The 21,158-nt window shown below is 44.6% G+C and overlaps 2 protein-coding genes across 12 annotated transcripts in view; one reads left to right on the top strand and one right to left on the bottom strand.

Moving 5' to 3' along the window:
- The window catches only part of LOC102191534, a 71,915-nt gene extending 60,257 nt beyond the window's left edge, over positions 1 to 11,658 (bottom strand). For all 11 annotated transcript variants that reach the window (XR_001919040.1, XR_001919043.1, XR_001919042.1 and 8 more), the window contains exon 1: positions 11,449 to 11,658. Coding sequence is in view for 1 of the 11 variants with exons in the window: in XM_018057625.1 (XP_017913114.1) it covers positions 11,449 to 11,491 (43 nt within the window). In the remaining 10 variants the exon portion in view is untranslated. The remainder of the gene's footprint in view (positions 1 to 11,448) is intronic.
- The window catches only part of RAB22A (RAB22A, member RAS oncogene family), a 52,318-nt gene continuing 42,998 nt past the window's right edge, over positions 11,839 to 21,158 (top strand). The window contains exons 1-2 of the mRNA XM_018057623.1: positions 11,839 to 12,137; positions 13,133 to 13,212. Coding sequence (XP_017913112.1) covers positions 12,102 to 12,137; positions 13,133 to 13,212 — 116 coding nt within the window. The 5' untranslated portion in view covers positions 11,839 to 12,101. The remainder of the gene's footprint in view (positions 12,138 to 13,132; positions 13,213 to 21,158) is intronic.

The following is a 21,158-nucleotide window of genomic DNA, read 5'->3' as shown; positions in this document are numbered from 1 at the left end:
TTTATACTTTCTCACATTTGAAAAAAAAAAAAATACCTACCCCATTCATGAAAGCTTAAAATAGTATGGAAAAGCAAAGACTTCTTAAGAAAATAGACTCTAATAACTTCAAGGCTTCTTGGCCCCATGTAAAACATTTAAAAAACAATACTGATCATGACTGGCTTCATTTGCCATCTATGCAATGACTTTCAAGCAGCAGCTGCTAAGTTTGTGCCATGTGTTAGATTCATTGGCAAGTCTACACAGGACCACATTGACTTCTTGGGCTCTGAGTCCTGGTGGCTCAGACAGAAAAGAGTCTGCTGCAATGCAGGAGACGCAGGTTCAATCCCTGGGTCAGGAAGATCCCCTGGAGGGATTGGCAACCCGCTCCAGTATTCCTGACTGCAGAATCCCATGGACAGAGGAGCCTGGTGGGCTACAGTCCACAGGGGTTACATGGAGTTGGACACGACTGAGCGGCTAACACCTTCACCGATTTCTTACCAAAAAATGACAAATAATGACAAAGGCTGAAGAGCTAAGAAGTGGCTCTTTGCCTTGTAGGGGTGAGGGCCCCCTCCCACCACACCTTCTGCTCAGCACCCTGTCCCCCACTGCACATCTCCATGCCCACATGGTTCCTGAACTATAGGGTCCATGTTCCCATGACTCTGGTGCATATCAGGCAGTAGCTGTGGTGGCTACCTGCCCTCCAGTGGAATGGTCCAAGTTTAAAAACCCAGCTGACCAACTAAGAGATATAATGCTCATCCAACCAAAGCCAGAGTGGCTGTGGAGCAGTAGTCTTAAGCTCACAACAACCAAAGATGAGGTTGGCTTCTCTTCAGTGAGGTCCCGGTCAGTTCACGAATTATAATAGCACTATTACCCTTTGACCCTGATGCTAGGTGACTAAGTAGAAATAACAAACAAAACTCTTTTCTCATTAACTATATTTTTGAAAGTTATAAACCTGGGGGGTGGGGTGGGAAAAGGGGTTTATAGCCTCTTCTATACTAACTGGTTACTCAAGGGTCATCTACCAAAAATAATGCACACTGTCAGTATATTCATCTTCTAAAACAGGCTGGGACAAAGAATACACTGGATGAGGCTGCTCTGGCCAAAACACACAGTGGACATCTGCGTGTGCAGCAGTGCTTTTCAGAAGACACGAATCTGTCTTAAAACAGGCTGAGTATGAACTAACACTTCAAATGTAATGTTAGGTGGATATGACGTACAGGTTCAAAGTACATTAGGTACAAGCTAATAAAAAGAGGGAAAGAAAAGGAATGTTACACATCATTTCCCATCAAGAAAAGGATTAGAGGATCTAGCACAAAAAAACAGAAGGTGTGTTCACAGCAGACCCCTTGCAAGCACCCTCTTCTCTATCCACCGTGGTTGACTTCAGGAGACGACAGTAAACCATAATTCAACAGAGTACTGGAGATTCAGAGATGGCAAAGGCATGGTCCCCAGACTCCAGAGGCCCCCCAGGGAACAAAGACCTTCCCACACATAACAACACACAATCCCCCTGTGACAAGAGCCATGGAGTTCAGGTATAACTGAACAGGGAGGAGGGAGGAGCAGGGAGGAGACTGGCTCTGCTTACAGAAGGAGGTGAAAGGAAGTGTTTCTCTAGGACAGGTGGGTATTTGAGTTGGACTTTGAAGACTGAGTAGGAGTCCACCACAGAGGAAGAGAGAGGGGATCTGGGAAAGGGAAAGAGATGATTCTGGATGAGGGAAGAGCACAGCAGGGGGAAAAGAAAGGCTGTTGCTGCCTCGGAGTGGCTTGGGAAGCCAGAGACTTCCCTCGAAGCCACCAAACCCTGGCTGAGCAGCTATCCCAGAACTGGTTGGAAGCAGAAAGGTGAGAAAAAATAAACACAGTAAAACATGCCCAGAGAGATAACTTTATTGGCCCAGACATGAACAGGAGTAGAAATGGAGGCAGGATATTAGAGCATGACTTAGCCCAGTAAGTGTTTTCATTAAGCGTTCCTTCTCCAGACATGCCCAGAATTTAGGGTTCTCCATTCAACGTGCCGTCTTGTCACTATGACTCAGTGAGACAGGCCACCCTGGGCCAGCCCAATTAGCCACCCAATCTCAATTTTCCATTCTTTAACACAGCACTCGGGGACACTGGTTGAGAGAAGATGACAGATGGGCCCCCGTCTGTGTCCGTTTCAAAATGTGAGAAGACTGGTTGATGACGGCCGACAAGGAGTCTAGCCTTATTTGCAAAATGTGCACTTAAAAAAAAGGGGGGAAGAGAGTGATAAAACTGAATTAATGTAGAACTTACATAATTGATAATTCTTGCGCTTCTCATTAGCCACTCTTCAATGAACAATAACTAAGTCTCTGCAAGGCCTTAAATGATTTGGGGGGAGACAAGAGTAAACCATCCATTAATGTATTATTTAAAGTGGCTTCATCCTTCTTGCTAACAGGCTTATAAATACTAATGCGAATTCTTAAATTGGGACTATTTCTAAAAGCTAGACTAGACAAACCCAACCCATCTGAAAAAGAAAGAGCATTCTTGATTCTTCACTGGCTTTGGGGGAGGCGGGAGAAGGATTGACCCCTGAACACTGCAGGTCCTTGTTGACTTAACTAAATTTCAACAGCAAGTTGCTCAGGCAAACTTTCTCTGTATAAACGCCATTCTCTAACAAGACCCACACAGATTTATTAGCTCCTGTATGAGCAGATCCGTCTGATGCATAATATTCTCTATCACAAATCTTGGAAGGCTACTGATGGTTGTTACTACTAGCACTATGGGTTGGCTGAACAGACCAACCCAACTCACAAGACGCTGGCCTTTCTACACCTTGCATACATGGAAATTCCTCTTTGATTTGTGGCTTTAATCACAGCTTCCAAAACTTGGCCATTATTTATGAGTCTGACTTTTACACTGACGGTCAAGGGGACACACTGACTCAGGTTACCTGACAGGCAGCTGGGGCTGCCATGGGCTCCACGGTGATATTACACATCTCAATTTTCCTGCCGACCCACCTGGCTGGGGATAGAACTGGAGGAGGTGGGGGTGAGGGGGCCAGAGTCTACACAGCGTTAATGAGTGCAAGAGTGCTGCTATAAAACGCAGTGATTTCCCCCCCAGACATGAGGCAGATTCGAAAAGGAAAAAAGGTTGGAAAAGAAAACCAACAACCTCGGGGGTGAGTGTTATGGGTGGGTGCATGTGTGTGCCGAGTCAGTTCAGTCATGTCCAACTCTTTGTGACTCTATGAACTGCAGCCCGCCGGGCTCCTCTGTCCGTGGGATTCTCCAGGCAAGAACACCAGAGAGGGTTGCCATGCCCTCCCCCAGGGGATCTTCCTGATCCAGGGATCCAACCTGAGTCTCTTATGTCTCCTGCACTGGCAGGTGGAGTCTTGGCTCTATTTTCTTGCTGCTCAAGATACTTGATGCAATCAAGCAATGCAGGCCGACATTATACCACTTTCCTAACAGTCACCTTGGCCAAGTTGCCAGGAGGGTCACCTTCCTCCTTGTGGAAAGAAGCACACTCCTCTGAGGATGTGCTAGTTTGGATGCGCGTTTGGATGCACGAGTTCCATGCCCAGCTCACACGTCCTGCCCTGCCCTCACCTGCCCCGCTTGCTCTCCACCATCTTCCTCTTTGCACTGACTTCCTCCCCCCAACCCATGGCTATGCTCTCCCCTGTGCCTTTCATTAAAAAGCAATGCTTTTCAGAAAAGTGTAGAGCTAGTAAGTGATCCACATGACAAACTTTCAAACTGAATATACTCAGCTCAAGAAAGAATCCTTCCAGCTTCTCCAACCTGCCCTCCCCATCCCATTCTCCCTCCCACTTTCTGCCTTACGTGTGTTGGGGGGTGGGGGCACACTCTCCTGCCTTCTTCATCAGATCACAGAGATTGCCGTGCCATTTCTGTGCTCTGTGTAAATAGTCACGCAGTCTCTACCTTTTGTGTATGGCTTCCTTCACCGACCACTATATGATGTTCATCTGTCTTACTGAGTGGAGCTGGAGATCACTCACTCTTACAGCGGCATTGTTTCCATCGTGTGAACATAACTACACTTTATAATCCATTGTACTCAATGAGGACATGTGGGTGGGTTCTAGTTTTTAACTATTAAGAACAGTGCAACTATGACCCTGTCTTCTTTCCTTTATTGGCTGTGCTGGGTCATTTTGGCATGTAGAATCTTGTTTCAGCATGTGAACTCTTAGCTGTGGCATGTGGGATCCAGATCCCTGATTAGGGATTGAACAGGGATCCCCTGCATTGGGAAAGCGGAGTCTTAGCCATTGGACCACCAGGGAAGTTCTGACAGTGACTTTTTGAAAACATGTATTCACATTTTGTTGGGCAAATAACCAGGCATGGAACTGTTGGTTTTGTTTTTTTTTTTTAAGATTCTCAGAATAGATACAAATAACACAAATCTGTTCTGGGCTCTTCTATCTAAGAAGAAAAGCAAATGATTTCAACCTCTCTAACCTCTCCAACTGCTTCTTCTGGAAAGGGTCTGTTTTCCCTGCTAGACTGGGAGCTCTCCAAAGCAGTGACTATTCCTCAAAATGCCCAAAGGCCAGCCAGCATCTGGAATACAGTGGGTGCTCAATGCATGATCACTGAGCTACAGGACTGCAGGCCAACATTGCCTCAACCCCTGGAGCCTTCCCAACTCATTCTGGCCTGGCTTCTGCTCCTTGGCTTCATTGGGAAGCTCTCACTGAGGTCATTTGCCCATGGCCCTCCTGGGCTTGAGCCAAATTAACCGGCACCTCCCGTCTGCGCCATCGCTACTCTTGCCTGCCCTCTAGGTGGGAGCAGCTCTGGGATGGAGCCCAGGGATACTTCATCCCTCTTCCCCCAGCACCTCCCACAGGCTGGTGCCTGGGAGGCGCCGGAGGAACTCTATTACCCAGATGATTTTCCACACAGGGAAAGTGAGCACCTGCCCTCATCTCTAACTTTTTTTTTTCCCAATCAGGTTAAGGCTAAGTGATGTTCTGAAGCTCAGAATTGCTTCCTCTTTCATTAGCTAGACTTTGTTGCAGAAATTTCTGCTTTAAAAAAAATCTTAATTTGTGGTGTAGAAAGCCATATAAAACTCTCTTTTTAAACAGAGACGATTGCAGGGAATCTCTGGGGTTCATCTGTTTTTCTCACAGGAAATGGAAAATACAGAACAACTGGAGTAAAATGCATTACGATTATCAGACAGGAAGCAAGGCTGACTCGGCTCCCACCACACTGACTCTTACAATAGCCTATGACGGGAAAGAATCTGAAAAAGAATATCTATAAGATAAATATATAAAAGATTTATATACATACATAATATATATATAACTGAATCACTTTGCTGTACACCTGAACCTAACGCAACATTGTAAATTACACTTCAATTAAACCACCCCCTCAAAAAAGGGGGGTGAAAATAGAATCAAGTTTGATTTAGAGCAGAAGGCCAAATCCAGCCCACTGCCTGTGTTTGTAAATAAAACTTTATTAGCAAACAACTATGTCCTTTACTGAACTGAACTGTGGGTGCTACTTGGAGAAGGAAATAGCAACCCACTCCAGTATTCTTGCCTAGAGAACCCCATGGAAGGAGGAGCTTGGTAGGCTGCTGTCCATAGGGTCGCACAGAGTCAGACACGACTGAAGTGACTTAGAAGCAGCAGCAGTGGGTGCTACTAGACTACAATGGCAGACTTGAGTGATTGCATTAGGACTTCAGGTCAGCAAAGTCTAAAATGTTTACTGTCTGATCCTTTATGGGAAAAAAAATGCCCATCTCTGATTTAGAGAACAATCTAATGCCTGGATTTCATTCTATTTCCCAACTGTTAATACACTCGAGTTCCTATTCAAACTAGTTCACTCAACAGGGAGGTTTTTACTTAAAAAATTTTTTGACAATCTTTTATTCAAGTTTATGTAATAGTTCGAGAAAAAGTTCAGTGGTTTGGTTTGGGGCTCAAATTAATATAGTTTCTCCGCCTGGTTGTGGTCCTTGAGCACAACGTTGTTACAAACCTGACCAAAGTGGGCAGGTGAAACAGAACGCTTCCTTCCTGCTCTAGAGGGTGTCTTTTATTCAAGCTTGAACATACTCCACTCCTTCTATTCCAAGAGTCTACCTGTATTCCTCAAACTTAGCTAATCCTATTTCCAACAAAGAAACACACACCATTTGTTGGCATCTAGTTTTCTTCATCAATAGGAGTATACCTTTTTCCAACTTCTTTCACAGCTACCTCTTAAAACCTGAACATTTGGAAAGAAATACACTGTCCCGCAAATACTAATACATTTTCCAAGTCTGTCTTTTGAAGCTAAATATATCTTACAATAACATGGCAGGTGACTTCAGAACTGAAATCCAGCATTAAACTCTTCATATAGATGTTTGATCATATATGAAACTTTCACCTAATTTTTTAAAACTTTTTATTAAGAAAGTTTTCAAACATATGCAAAAATATACTGATATAATAAATCCCCACACCCTTAACCAGCCAGTTTCAACAAGATAGTCTGCCTATTTTTCCCACTCATCTTTCTTTCCAACTTGTTGATTATTTATTGTTTGCTGCAGTATTTTAAAGCAGACCTCACAGATCATATTGTTTTACCCACAAATGCCTATTTGCTTCTGTTAAATAAGGTCTTTCTCCTTCAAACAAAACTATGACACCACTATCACATCTGACAAGATTAATAATAATTCTTAATATAACCTAATACCTGGGTCAAGTTTAATTTTCCCCACTGTCTCAATAATGTCTTTGTATAGCTCATTTGTTCGACTAAGGATCCAAATATGACCATATATTATATTTTATTGATAGGTCTCTTTATATCTACAATAGAGTCCCCTCACTTTTTTTCACCCACCACCAGTACACATTTAAATTCTAATTGGTCGAGCAAGCCTTACCTGGAGTGACACCTCTTTAGTCCCCACATGCTTTAATCAACCTAGCCGCTGACAGGCTATAAGCCCTTGAGGGAGAGATGCGTCCAGCTCCACCTTCCACGTGCAATCTACCACCAGGACCACTGTGTCTGGCCATCTCACACATTTTTTGCTCTCAAGAGAAGGAATTTGGGTTGCTTCAGCAGGCTAATTCATTAAAATTAAGTCTTTTTTGTGCTCCAATGGCCCGGAGACTGAATGATTTTGAAAAAACATGGCAACCTTTCCTGATGGCTTCTTTTTGAAGTGAGCCAATTTAATCAAGAAATCACAAAGTAAATCAGACAAGCCTTGTAATCCATCTTGGTTACCAGTAATGACATTAATTGAACGCCTAGATCATGGAGGACACTAGGTTATAAAAAGGATGAGCAGTGTCCCTGCCCAAGGAGACTTACAGCCTAGATGGAACGGCTATCCCATCATTTAGACCAAAAAGAGTCCAAGGAGGACAACAGATGCAGAACCCACCCAAACCAACAAACTGTGCCCTACCATTAGCTTAAGAATATTTGTGAGATTGATCTCTGTGATGGAATAGAAAAAGGAAGAGTCAGGAGTAGTCAAACCAGTCTGATTGCTAGTTTTGCTAGTTCTATCATTTATGACCTATGCTGTACTGAATAAGTTACTTAATCTCTCTGATTCTGTTTCATCATTTATAAAACAGGAACAATCCCGCCTACCACACAGTAGCAACCCTTAACACAGGAACAGAAAATCTTACATGAATGCCTAGCAGTAATGATGACAGTTATAATAATAACAGTAATAATCACTGAATGTAATACTCTATGCCAGGCACAGGGCTGTCTTTTTTTTTAATACTTTATTAATTAATTATCTGCTGGGTCTTAGTTGCAGCTCTTGGGATCTTCAATCTTCGAGGCATGTGTGATTTTTTTAGGTGCAGCATACAAACTCTTAGTTGGGTAATGTGAGACCTAGTTCCCTGACCAAGGATGGAACCCAGGCCCCCTGCTTTGGCGGTGTGAGTCTTAGCCACTGGACCACCAAGGAAGTCCCTAAAACATTTTGTGTCTTCTGTTTCATCTAATCCTCGTATCAGTCCTATGAAGCATCTCCAGTTGTCAGGTCTTCCAGACAAAGAAAGTGAACAAAGGTGAGTGATCGGCTTATGCTGACTCAGCTAAAGACAGGAATGGGTCACTGGACCTCAGGGTTTTTGCCGTAATCACAGTGTAATAATGCCTACCTACTGCCACCACAGTAAAGTGTAAAGGTGGGACCTAGGGCAGCGTAAGTTACTGGGGGGAAAAGGCCCTCTTATTACGGCTATTAATTAGACCAATTATATTGTAATTTCATAGATACAGCATCCTGAAGCCTCCACCTCTGCGCAATAAGGAAGCCTCGGGAGGCGCCCCGAGTGGCCCTACCCATGGGCTGGGTGTGTTCAGAGCCATGATGCTGGTTTCCTTCCTTACCAGGACAAGTCTTCAGCAGTCTCCTAAACAGTACTGAATTCATTCTTTATTACAAGTGTCACCTAAGATATGTACAAACAGCCAAAATCAGAATTATTTTCCTATATAATCTCTTAATTCCTTTCTGTACACATATACAGAAAAGACAAAAGGAAGTTAGCTGCCAGAAGAGATCCAATTGCCTGCCACCATCACCCTTTGGGCTGGAAGAAGCACAAGCTGGAATCAAGATTGCTGGGAGAAATATCAATAACCTCAGATATGCAGATGACACCACCCTTATGGCAGAAAGTGAAGAGGAACTAAAAAGCCTCTTGATGAATGTGAAAGAGGAGAGTGAAAAAGTTGGCTTAAAGCTCAACATTCAGAAAACGAAGATCATGGCATCTGGTCCCATCACTTCATGGGAAATAGATGGGGAAACAGTGTCAGACTTTATTTTTTGGGCTCCAAAATCACTGTAGATGGTGAATGCAGCCATGAAATTAAAAGACGCTTACTCCTTGGAGGAAAAGTTATGACCAACCTAGATAGCACATTGAAAAGCAGAGACATTACTTTGCCAAAAGGTCCATCTAGTCAAGGCTATGGTTTTTCCAGTGGTCACGTATGGATGTGAGAGTTGGACTATGAAGAAAGCTGAGCACCGAAGAATTGATGCTTTTGAGCTGTGGTGTTGGAGAAGACTCTTGAGAGTCCCTTGGACTGCAAGGTGATCTAACCAGTCCATTCTGAAGGAGATCAGCCCTGGGTGTTCTTTGGAAGGAATGATGCTAAAGCTGAAATTCCAGTACTTCAGCCACCTCATGCAAAGAATTGACTCCTTGGAAAAGACTCTGATGCTGGGAGGGATTGGGGGCAGGAGGAAAAGGGGACGACAGAGGATGAGATGGCTGGATGGCATCACCGACTCGATGGATGTGAGTTTGAGTGAACCCCGGGAGTTGGTGATGGACAGGGAGGCCTGGCGTGCTGCAATTCATGAGGTCACAAAGAGTCCGACACGACTGAGCAACTGAACTGAACTGAACTGAACCGAACCACCCTTTGAAAGTCCAAGCTAGCCAAGTGGAAGAAGCAACTGTGGGACTGAGGCCCCGATCTACAGTTCCAGCAGATATCCTTGCCAACAGCCAGGTGAGGAAAGCCATTTTGAACCCTCCCATCTCCCCAGAGTTCCAGAGAACACATGAGGCTTCTGTATCACCCAGTCAATGCACAGAATTGTTATGCTGTTGATTTAAACCACTAAGTGTTCAGGTAGTTTGTTAGATAACTGAAATAGCCTAAAACCAGCTTTTCCAGCCAGGCCAAATGTTAAATCTGTGAATGAGAGGTGCCTCAATAGCACCTTCTGTTGCTTATCAAGAGCAATGCTACATTCCTTTCATTCAAAGACACCCATTGGCTGAAACATTTTGTAAACCCACAGCCCACATTGTACCTGTCTCCACAGTAGTCAATAATTATGAATAATGATCACATCAATAATAATGGCAGGTAATATTTACTGTTTCTTATGTACAAGACTTCCTGCTAAACCTTTTATTTTTTATGTATTTATTTGGCTGTGCCAGATCTTAGCTGCAGCACACAGGACCTCTGATCTTCAAGGCGTGCAGGACCCTGTAATTGTAGTATGCAGGATCTTGAGTTACGGCATGCACTCTCAGTTGTGGCATGTGAGATCTAGTTCCCCCACCAGGGACTGAACCTGGGCCTCCTGCATTAGAAGCACAGAGTCTTAGCCTCTGGACCACCAAAGAAGTTCCTAAACCTTTTATTAGTTAACCTCTACTAAAGCCCTCTGAGGTGGACCATTATTACGCCCATTCTACAGATGAAGCCAGTGAAGCTCAGAGAGGTACAGTAACTTGGCCAGGAACACACAGCCCGTAAAGAGTGGCTCAGGACTTCACCCTCTGGCCATCTGACTCCAGAACCCACAACCACTGGCCCCTTCAAGGGTCATTTTAATAAAGTTGCCTCCTTCTGAAAGAAATGATGTGTATAAATTACACGTTTCTGAAAGAATAAAATACACAGAAATATGTGTATAAATAAATGTGCCTGACCTATGGTATTTTCCGTAAACCCCAGTTCTTATTAGTAGGAAACTTGCAGATGCAGAAGGAAAGAGCACAGTAAGCCCCATTGATGTTGGTTACTGTGATGGTCTGTACAAGCTTCCTTCATCAGCAAGCACCCAGGGTTTGGTAATTATCTGTTTACAAGTTGGCTCTCTCCCTGGCCTGTGAGAGCCGTCATAGTCTCAGGTTCATCTTTGTAGCTTCTGGGATCGGCACATGGCCTGGCCCACAAACAGGAGGTCCTCAAGAAAAGTTTGCTGAATAGAAAAGAAATGCTTCATTCACCACCAGTGCGAACTTGCCTTAACAGGTACATCTTCTCCACCCATCAGTCCTTAAAGTGAGTCTAAAGGAGAGGGCAGGAAGGTGTAGGAGGGAGACCCATCTGAGAAAGGCGGGTACCAGTGGGCTCCTCAGGATGAAACAGGGCTGGGCTTGTGGCCAAGACACTGGAGAAGTCTGTGCGAGTCTGTGGCCGGCCACATGGAGAGCCGGACCTCCCAAACTCCCTGGCATTCTGAAAAGTCCTGGGGGACAACTGGAGACCCTGGCTGGAAGCCCCCCGACCCCGGAGGGGACCACGCCTCCTCCCGCCGGGAATCACCAGGATGAACGAAGGACTAGCTCTCCCGGGCCACAGCAGGAGGAGGAGGAGGAAGAGAAACAAAGTAACAGGAAGTCAGAAGTTTTCCAACAACAAAAATCCTCCCCACGGCGGGGAGGGCTCCCCGTCCTCGGCCGCCTCGCCCAGTGAGGAGGGACCGCCACAAGTGATCAAGGCAATTGGGGGTCCCCCTAGTCTGGTTCCAACACGAAGAGCCCAGCCTGTAGATCCCACACCCGGCTTCTGAGCACCCCTAATTCTGCGAGAAGTTCCCAGGGAGGGGCGGGATGCCCCAACTGTTACTTACAATCGTCTAAGTCATCCTGCAAGTCCACAAAGTACAGGGGCATCTCTGAAAACCAAGAGACACACAAGGAGTTACGAGGGGGCTGCGGCAGGTGGGCTCAGGGACGGGCGGGGGGGTGGTCCTCGGGCCTCCTGGGGTGGTTCCGGCTGAAGGGGAGGGGGCTGCCCCAGGAGCTGGACCCCATTCACCCGCCATCTTGGGATGACCTGGAGGCGGGGCCGGCGCCAGAGGGGCGGGGCCTGAGGGGATAAGGGCGGGGCATATGGCATAGTGTCCCGCCCCCTCACTGCCAGCCCCGCCCCCGAGCCCGGGCCTCCCCGCGAGCCTCGCGGCGCCGGCCGGCCCCGCCCTCTCGGCGAAGGTGGCTGCCGAAGTGGGCGGGGAGGTCAGGTGACCCGGCCGGCGTCCCAAGATGGCGGCTGCGGTGGCGCCTGGGAACCCGCGGCACCGTCCGGGCTGCTAAGACGGGCCCCGCGCGGCTGGAGACGGACGGCCCGGGCCGAGGGCCAGCGAACGGGCGGCCGCCGCCTCTGCGCGCCCCGCGGCCGGGGCTAGGCCGTGTGGCGGCGGCGCCGGGGGATGCTCGTGCTGGGCCGGGCCTCTCCCTTCTCAACTTAGGGCGGCGGCGGGCCCGCGCCCCTGGCTCCCAGGCCATGGCGCTTAGGGAGCTCAAAGTGTGTCTGCTGGGGGTGAGTGGCGGCGGGCCGACCGGGAGGGCCGCGGGAGGCCGGGCGGGCCGCAGACCCGGGCGTGCCCATGTCCCCTGCGCCCCTTCCCCCAGACTGGGTGCGGGACACCGCCTACCTGCCCAGACCCTCGCTTCGGTCCCCTGGGCCGTCCCGCCCACCTGGCCGCACCCTCCTGAAGGATTTGCTGTCGGTAGGGTTCACCCTTGTCCCTTCCTGGTGCCCAGGGACTCTTCCTGCCCCCCAAAGGGTGAAGAGTCCTCCCTGCCCTTCCATTGCTTCTGGGTTAAGAGCAGTCTTAAATAGTTTCCCCAGGTACTGGTTAGGAGTTGGCCAAGGCTTGCAGAGTAAGGCTAGGAACAGGTCTTTATGTTTTACAAGCAGCATTAGTCTGCTTTCCTGTCTGCTTGGCGTTTTTGAACTTGTGGAATATCCCTGATACTTCACGCAGATTGACCTTTCTGGGGTGCGAGTGGGGACATTCAAATCAGAAAGCCCCCCAAACTGGTTTGAAGCTTCAGCTTCCTAACTTGTCAAGGCAACTTTGCGATTTCAGAGCATACTTTCTGAAGTTGATGCTCTCTTACCAGAGTTGCTGCTTTAAAGACTGAGAAAGATTTCAATAACTAGTCTTACCCCTTCCCAGATTGGGTGGGGCTGGGATGTATCAGGAATTGCTCAGAAGTAGTTCAAGAGTTCATTCTTAACATAGACTTGTTAGAGAGCAATTGAGTTTGTCACTTTGCACACTACGCAGAAACTTGGGGTCTTTCAGAAGATCCTCACATCTTTTGTAAACTCAGATATCCTCTTCTACAATACATTTTGAAATCTTTATCATTACTCCACTGAGTTTTTATGAAAACCTCCTTTACGTTTCTTTAAAATTCACCTATCCAGGATGATGCTTCCAAAATCCTGAACTTAGAGCACAAGGCAGGTTTTGGTAAGTGCCAGCAAGTAACTTTTTCTTCTTCACCTCTCTCATTGTATTTCAGGATACAGGTGTGGGTAAATCAAGTATTGTGTGGCGGTTCGTGGAAGACAGTTTTGATCCGAACATCAACCCAACAATAGGGTAAGAGATTATGTTTACTGAATATGCATCTAAAGGTGTACTGAAAAGTCCTTTCAAACGAAGATGTGTTACAAGGTTAGGCGTCCCCATTCTAAAAGCTAGTGAATTTGGAGACAGTGATTACCATCATCTCTTGAAGAACTTGAAACAGTAGAGCAAGGATTGATGTGTTTTAGGAAAATCGTCTTTTAACTTGTGAGGAGTGAAAACTTGAAAGTGAAAGTATGGAATTAAAGTTTTACATACTAGAATATACATAGAGCCTTCGATCTGTGAATAGGAACAGCAAATTTCACCTTAAAGTAAGGCAGAAGAAAAGAGGTCTTAATGCTTTTTTTCCCCTGGCATGTCAACTAAAAAATACTTTAGATGGCTTTAGCTCTTCCTGAAAAATAGTTTGGAGTCTGAACCCTTCTCACACGTTTCAGCACTATGGCTGCACATTCCAGTAGCAGTGATGAATTAACAGAGTAATATCAAAATGTAAGCCTTTTGGAGGTGTCTGGTTCATAGGAAAAGTGAAACTGACTGGCTATAGATTTTTGACTCTAAACTTTTCAGGCTGTTTAAATATGGTACTGTTAATACTTCCTCTGTGAGAAGTTGTGTTTTGTGTCTTTTAATACTCTTGTTAAGCTTATAAAACTAGGTAGCTGCTATGCAAAGCCTCACCCAATTGGTTGTTTCCACTTAAAGAAAAATTCTGTTCTGCCTAATTGGGAAATAATTCACAGCGTGCACGTCCACATTTGAAGGCGTCAAGATGAAACAACCACTGACTCTCTGAAATTCAAGTGACTTTGAATGTTCTTCAGGAAAGGACTGGGCGTGTCTGCACGTGTAATATGTGAACTCATCCTCCTCTAGGCCTGCCTGTCACTACCTGCGTGGGAAAGTGAAGGGACAGGAAGTGACAGGCCTTGCTGATGCCTCAGGGAGTGACACACCTCACGCTAGTCAGTGCCCCAGACCCTACCGCCAGCTTGGTTAGAGGTGCTGCCTCACCAGAGAAGAGGGGGTGCTGAGGGTCTCTCTGGTGCTCACACGGAGGTCCGTGGCCCTGTTCTGGGCAGCCAGTCCTCCCCATTTGACCGCGCACCCAGTCCCCAAGCCCAGCTGTCTTCCCCGTTTAGTCTGGGTGAATGTCTCACAGGCAAGAGTGATGTGAGGCTTTCCCATCATCTCCTCTACCCTTCCCTGTTTCTCTGTCCTTGGCATGTGTCTTCCTCCTTCACGATCAACCCCACGCACACCTGAGCTCAGGAGCAACCCCCGACTCCTTCCCCAGCCCTGCCTACAGACCTGCTCACCTGAGACAGGGCCATTCCCCAGGCCTGCTAGGCAAATTGGGGGCTCTGAAACAAGAGCTTACTGCTTCTTCTGCCCTCTGCCAACCATCCCACCCCCCTGCTCTGCTGAAGTCACCTTCCCTCAGGACCTGCTTCTGTCTCACTGACAAAGCCAAGAGCTGTTTCCTTTCATTATTGCTCATCCAGTGCCGGCTGTATGCCAGATGCTAGCCTGGGTGCTGGCGATTCGGAGCAGGGCTCAGCAGACCCTGGCCTTTTGGCCCACTTCTCGATTCAAAGATAAAGGCTTACTGAGACACAGCATACCTGTTCATTTATATGTGGTCTCCACTGCTTTTTGGCTCCAGGGCAGAGTTGAATAGCTGTGACTGAGACCCCATGGTCCACAAAGCCCAGAGTATTTTTTATTTAGAGCTTTTCAGGAAAAGTTGACCAGCCCCTCCTGCCCTCAGGTACCTGCCAAGAAGGAGAGAGACATACTGTGTAACCAAAGCACCGGAAGTGAGTTCTTTGGCCATTTTCTGTGCTCTGAAGGAGGAATGTGGAGGCCCGGCATGTAGCCAGGGCCTGACCCTGGCCCAGGGCTCTGCCAGTTCCCAAGGTGCCTTGCGGTGAAAGTATGAAGCACTTAGAAGCCCTGACGTCTCAATATTGATAAATGAGTAGGTTATATTTCAGAAGATAGTTTAGAGACAAAAGTTTCTGAAGAGTGGAAGGTAGCTGTTGGTGGTGTTGAGGGCGGTGAGTAGCATGGGGGACAGGGCATGTTGGACGGGCGGCCCAGAGGCTGGACAGGCTGCAGGCCCAGGCCGCAGGTGTTCTTTCTCTCCCTGTGTGCTCGCGTGCTCTTCAGTCTTCTGCCTGCCCCTCCTCCTCTGCTGAGTTCACACCTGTAGGTCTTCCTCACGCATCCTGCCTGACTCCTCTGTGCCTTTCCCAAACATGTAGGGGCTCTGCATATGCGTGACTAAGCTCAGGAGCTCCCCATCAGAGGCCTGGCCCTCTGCACCTCTTTCAGTGGACCTTGTGGTAGAGAAAAGGACCAACATGTCCTCAGGTACTCAAGCCAGAACCCTGGGCATCCTTTCTAGATCCCCTCCTACTGTCGCTTCTCCTCCCTGAGAGAGGGACAGTATATGCGTGTTAACTTGCATATACTGCTAATTCTTGATCCCTTCTCTTCTCTCCTACCCCATCCCCCAATTTTAGGCATTTTCTAGTGCTTGTTTTCTTGGGAGATGGAAACTTAGTAATCCTGCTTCTCTTACCTCTCCTGCTTCATTTGCCCTCCTCCTTCTGTGTTTCCATTAAAACTCTAGCACTGCGCCGCGACTCCCTGAAGCCAGCATGAGTCACTTGCTCCTGTCCAGGACTCTTGAATATCCTTTCATCCCTGTTACTTTGTTGACTTCTAGACCTTCATCTTCCCTGATGGTGGTCCAGACATGGACACTGCCACCTACCAGCTGGTTAACTCTGAATCTGTTTCCCCATGAGCAAAATCGTAGTAATAACTGACACCAACTCTGTATGAGATACTTCTTTTCAAATGTTCAGCTAAGTGCCAGGGATACTGGGGCTCAATACATGATAGCGTTGTTTTTAAAATATTTAGATCTTCTTAAAACCTTTCAAAATTACTTTTACCAAAGTAATGTGTGTGTGGTTTTTTTCTGTAATAGCGAGGCTTATAAGTTAAGTATTAACAGTTCCCTGGTCCACTCTGACTCACTCCCTGGAGGCATCTACTTTTGTGATGGTTTTAGCTGTTTTTTTATGATCTTTTCTCCAGATTTTTTCGTTAACGTGCATATACTGCTAATTCTTGATCCCTTCTCTTCTCTCCTACCCCATCCCCGTTTTATGCATTTTCTAGTGCTTGTTTTCTTGGGAGATGGAAACTTAGTAATCCTGCTTCTCTTACCTCTCCTGCTTCATTTGCCCTCCTCCTTCCGTGTTTCCATTACAGCTCTAGCTCTGAGCGGCAGTGTAGAGCCTGCAAGGTCTCCAGCTGGTCTAGCTGCCTTCACATCCCAGGTCTAACACATAGTTGCTCTGTGGCCTTGAGCAAAGTATTTAACCTCTTTGTGACTAAATTTGCACATTGGGGATAATTAGTTGCCTCTAATTATAGAGTTGTGAAAATCAAGTTAAAATAGGTAAAAATTGCTTAGAATGGTACTTTCATATGGTAAGCATTTGTTATTTCTTAGCAACTGATATTTTTTGATAAACTTCTAACACTCCAGTACTCTTGCCTGGAAAATCCCATGGACAGAGAAGCATGGTAGGCTGCAGTCCATGGGGTCGCTAAGAGTCGGACACGACTGAGCAACTTCACTTTCACTTTTAACTTTCATGCATTGGAGAAGGAAATGGCAACCCACTCCAGTGTTCTTGCCTGGAGAATCCCAGGGACGGGGGAGCCTGGTGGGCTGCCATCTCTGGGGTTGCACAGAGTCGGACACGACTGAAGCGACTTAGCAGCAGCAGCAGCAACTGATATTTTTTAATAAACTTCTAACACTATAGTTTTTTTTAAACTGTATTTAAATGGAATTAGTAGATATTGTTTTGTATCTGCTTGTTTTATTCATACTTTGTAAGGTTCATCTGTGTCGTTTCATGTAATGATACTTTATTGTTTTTCATCTCTGTACAGTAAGTATCCCATTGGATAAATACACTAAATGCACCAGTTCATTCTACTGTCAGAATTGTGGTTGTTTCTAGTCAGGGTTTGGGAATTGGTGGGGGAATTCCGGGCTCAGAAGGAATGTGTATCTTAACTCTAGTAGATGTCTTCTGAAGTATTGTGTCAGTTTATGTTCCTGCCAGCAGTGTTTGGGAGTTCCGGTTGCTTCATGTCCCCTACAACATTAGCTGTCATCAGTCTCAATTTAGCTGTGTTGGAGGATTGGTGGTACTGCCTAATTCTGGTTTTAATTCCTGTTTCCCATAAGACTACAGCTACTGAATACTTTTTCATGTCTTCATTGGTCACCTGGATACGTTGCCTGTTTGAGAATCTTGTTCATTTTTCTGTTGAGTTGTTAGTCATTCTCATTGACTTATGGGTGTGATGTATTCTGGATATTGTAGATTCTGTGGTCATTTGTTGCATCTGACTGTTGTAGATACTTTCTCGCACTCTGTGACTATCCTTTTCACCCTCTGCATCTTTTAATGAAGGGTTGTTACTTTTAATATATCCATTTGATCAGTCTTTCAGTGAAAGATATTATGTTAGTGCTTTTTATGTCCTTTTAATAAACTTTGATTTACCAAAGTCATGAAAATACACTCCTGTTATCCTATAGAAATTTTGTTTTGCTTCTCAGATTTAGATTTAATTTTTACCTAGGATTAATTTCTGTATGAGATGTAAAATTAGGTTGTGGGGGATTGTCTTTTTTTTTTTCTTTTAATTCTAGCAGAGATTTACATCTCCCCTTTTCTTTTAAAGATTATCCATAATTCACTGTTGTGTATTGAGAGCTGTGATTGTCGTAAATTGATCATCTGTATTTCTAGTGCACTTTTTATGGATTTTTTTTATTGTATCCCATTGATCTGTGTTTTAGTTTTTTTTGTAATTTTATTTATTTGTTTTTATTTCTGACTATGCTGGATCTTGGTTGCCGCCTGGGCTTTTCTCTAGTTCCGGCAGGCAAGGACTGCTCTCCAGTTGCGATGCCCAGGCTCTCGTTGCAGTGGCTTCTCTTGTTGTGGAGCACAGGCTCTGGGGTGTGTGGGCTTCAGTAGTTGCAGTGCATGGGCTCATTAGTTGCAGTTCCCTGGCTGTAGAGCACAGGCTCAGTAGTTGTGGTGCACGGGCTTAGTGGCTCTGCAGCATGTGGGATCTTCCCTGACCAGGGATTGAACTCTTATCTCCTGCATTGGCTGGCAGAGTCTTAGCTGCTGAGCCACCAGGTAAGCCCTGATCTGTGTTTTTAATTGACTTAATCAAGTATAGTTTACATACAATAAAATGCACCCATTTTTAGTGAACATTTTGATGAATTCTGACAAATTGGGGAAGGAAATGGCAACCCACTCCAGTATTCTTGCCTGGAAAATCCCATGGACGGAGGAGCCTGGTAGGCTGCAGTCCATGGGATCGCTGAGAGTCAGACACGACTGAGCAACTTCACTTTCACTTTTCACTTTCATGCATTGGAGAAGGAAATGGCAACCCACTCCAGTGTTCTTGCCTGGAAAATCCCATGGACAGAGGAGCCTGGTGGGCTGCAGTCCATGGGATCGCTAAGAGTCGGACATGACTGAGCGACTTCACTTTCAGTTCCTTTAATAGTTATGGGCCTATTCATTTCTTCCTGAGTAAGTTTTGGTATTAATAGTTTGTGTTTTGCAAAGAATTTGTTTTGGTCTTTTAATTTATTGGCGTAAAGTTGTTCATAATATTCCTCTACTATCATTTTAATGTCATTAGAATCTGTCTAGCTATTTTAATGGTTTTCTCAAAGAACCAGTTTTTTATTATATTAATGTTTCACAGTTTTTTCCCACTTTTCTTTTTCATTGATCTTTACTTTTATCTTCATTTTTTCCCTTCCTTTTCTTATTTTGATTTAATCTCTTCTTTTTTAGTTTTTTCAAGTGGAAGCTTAGAATATTGACTTTTAAGGCTTTTTACATGTATGCAGTTAGAACTATAAATTTGTCTGTAAGTACTGGGTGAAATATCATAGATTTTGATGATTGTGTTTTCATTTTCATTTAGTTCAAAGTATTTCTTTCCCTTGTGACTTTTTAGTTGTTTGGAAGTATGTTTTCTAACTTCCAATTATTTGGGGATTTTCCATAAATTTTCAACTACTATGATTTGTGGTTTAAATCCACTGGATCAGAGGACGTAACTCATTAATTTATTTCACACCTTTTTACATTTAACGCTTATTTTATGGCCTAGCATATGATCTTCATGAATGTTCCATGTTTAGCAGAAAAGAATATGTTCTGTTGCTGTAAATGTGTTCTGTAAATGTTAAACAATCAGCTTGACTAATAGCACTGTTCCTTTCCTCTGTATACTTAACTCATTCTTTTCCCCCTCATTTGCAGGGAAAGGAGTGTTTAAAATCCAACCCTAACTGAAGATTTGTCTAGTTCTGGTTTTAGTTTAATCAGTTTTGGTTGACATGTTTTGAAGCTTTTACTATTGAGCATATCTATTAATACATTTTATTTATTATTTTTTTAATTTTTAATTTTACTTTATTTTGCTTTACAATTCTGTATTGGTCTTGTCGCAAACATTTTATTGTTTTTATTCTTGATAGCGTGACCCTTTTGCTATCATGAAATGTCCCTCTTTTTCCCTGGCAACAGTCCTGAGTCTGAATTCTTCTCCGTCTTACATGAATACACACTCTTCAGCTCTGTGTTGATTAGTGTTTGCATATCTTTTCCCATCCATTTACATTCAGCCTATTTCTATCTTTGTATCTAAAGTGAGTTTTTGCAGATAGACAGCATTATGGGTCTCACGTTTTAATTGGAGTAGTTGCACCAGCCGTCTAATAGAGTTGTAGGTAGCTGCATGTGACTATCTGAACTTAAGTAAAAATTTTAACTTGAGTTCCTTGGTCACACTAGCTACCATTCAGGTTCTCCTTGTGGAAGGCTCTGTTGTACAGTACTGGTTTAGACCATTTTTTTTTTTTTTTTTTTTTTTTAGCTATCAATATGGCTTGTCTTAAATCTGCCATCTTGCTGTATTTTTCTACTTGCCCCTTATTAATGGTTCCATTTTCTCTCTGCTACTGGCTTTTTAGCCCTACCTCTTCTGTTGTTTTAGCGGTTGTGCTTTGATTTGCAGTATACTTCTTTATCATTCTTCCTTCAAATAATAGACAGTTTCATATACAGTATAGGAACCTTACAGGAGTATGCTTTCATTTCTCCTTGCTGATCCGTAGTGTTTTTATTGTCATATATTTTGCTTCTGCATCTTATAAAATCCACAGTACAGTTGTTTTGTTTTGGGGGTTTTTTTGCCTTAGTCAGTGGTCTTTGAAAGAAACTATTAGTCCTTTTTTTTGGTCCTTGTCCCAGTGTCACAGTTTCTTAATTCCTCTATCTGTGTAATAAGTCTCTCTGTCCAGTGGAGTGAGTACTTCTGTGTTGTTCTTCAATAATTTCTTGGCTATTCTTGGCCTGTTACATTTCCATGTGAACAGAAGTGTTCTCTTTTTTCATACCAACACACTAATTCCCATTGTGTTTTTGATTGACATTTCATTGAATTTATAGATTGGTTTGGAGAGAAATGACATCTATATGATATTGCATCTCTAATATATGAAATGTATTCTTCCATTTGTTAGGCTTTTTTAATTTTTCCTGAGCATTTTTTCTGCTTTTCTGTTTAGTGGCCTGGTACATCTTTCGTCAGATTTTATCCAACTGGTTTGCTGTTTCAATGTAGTTTTCTGCTGTTTTTGTGCTAAGTGGTATTGCTTTGAAGTCTTTATTTCTAATCCTTAAACTTTTTGTATGTTTTAATGAGTTGAGTAGGATCTCTAGTTCAGTTTTGAATAGAAATGATCATACTGGATATTCTAATCTTAGTAGGTAAGCTTTCACTGTTATGCCACTAAATATGTTTGCTGT

Source organism: Capra hircus, chromosome 13, assembly GCF_001704415.2.
Source record: "Capra hircus breed San Clemente chromosome 13, ASM170441v1, whole genome shotgun sequence".
Taxonomy (NCBI): Eukaryota; Metazoa; Chordata; class Mammalia; order Artiodactyla; family Bovidae; genus Capra; species Capra hircus.
Note: the sequence above shows the minus strand (reverse complement) of the source record. Positions and strands in the feature narration are given on the sequence as shown.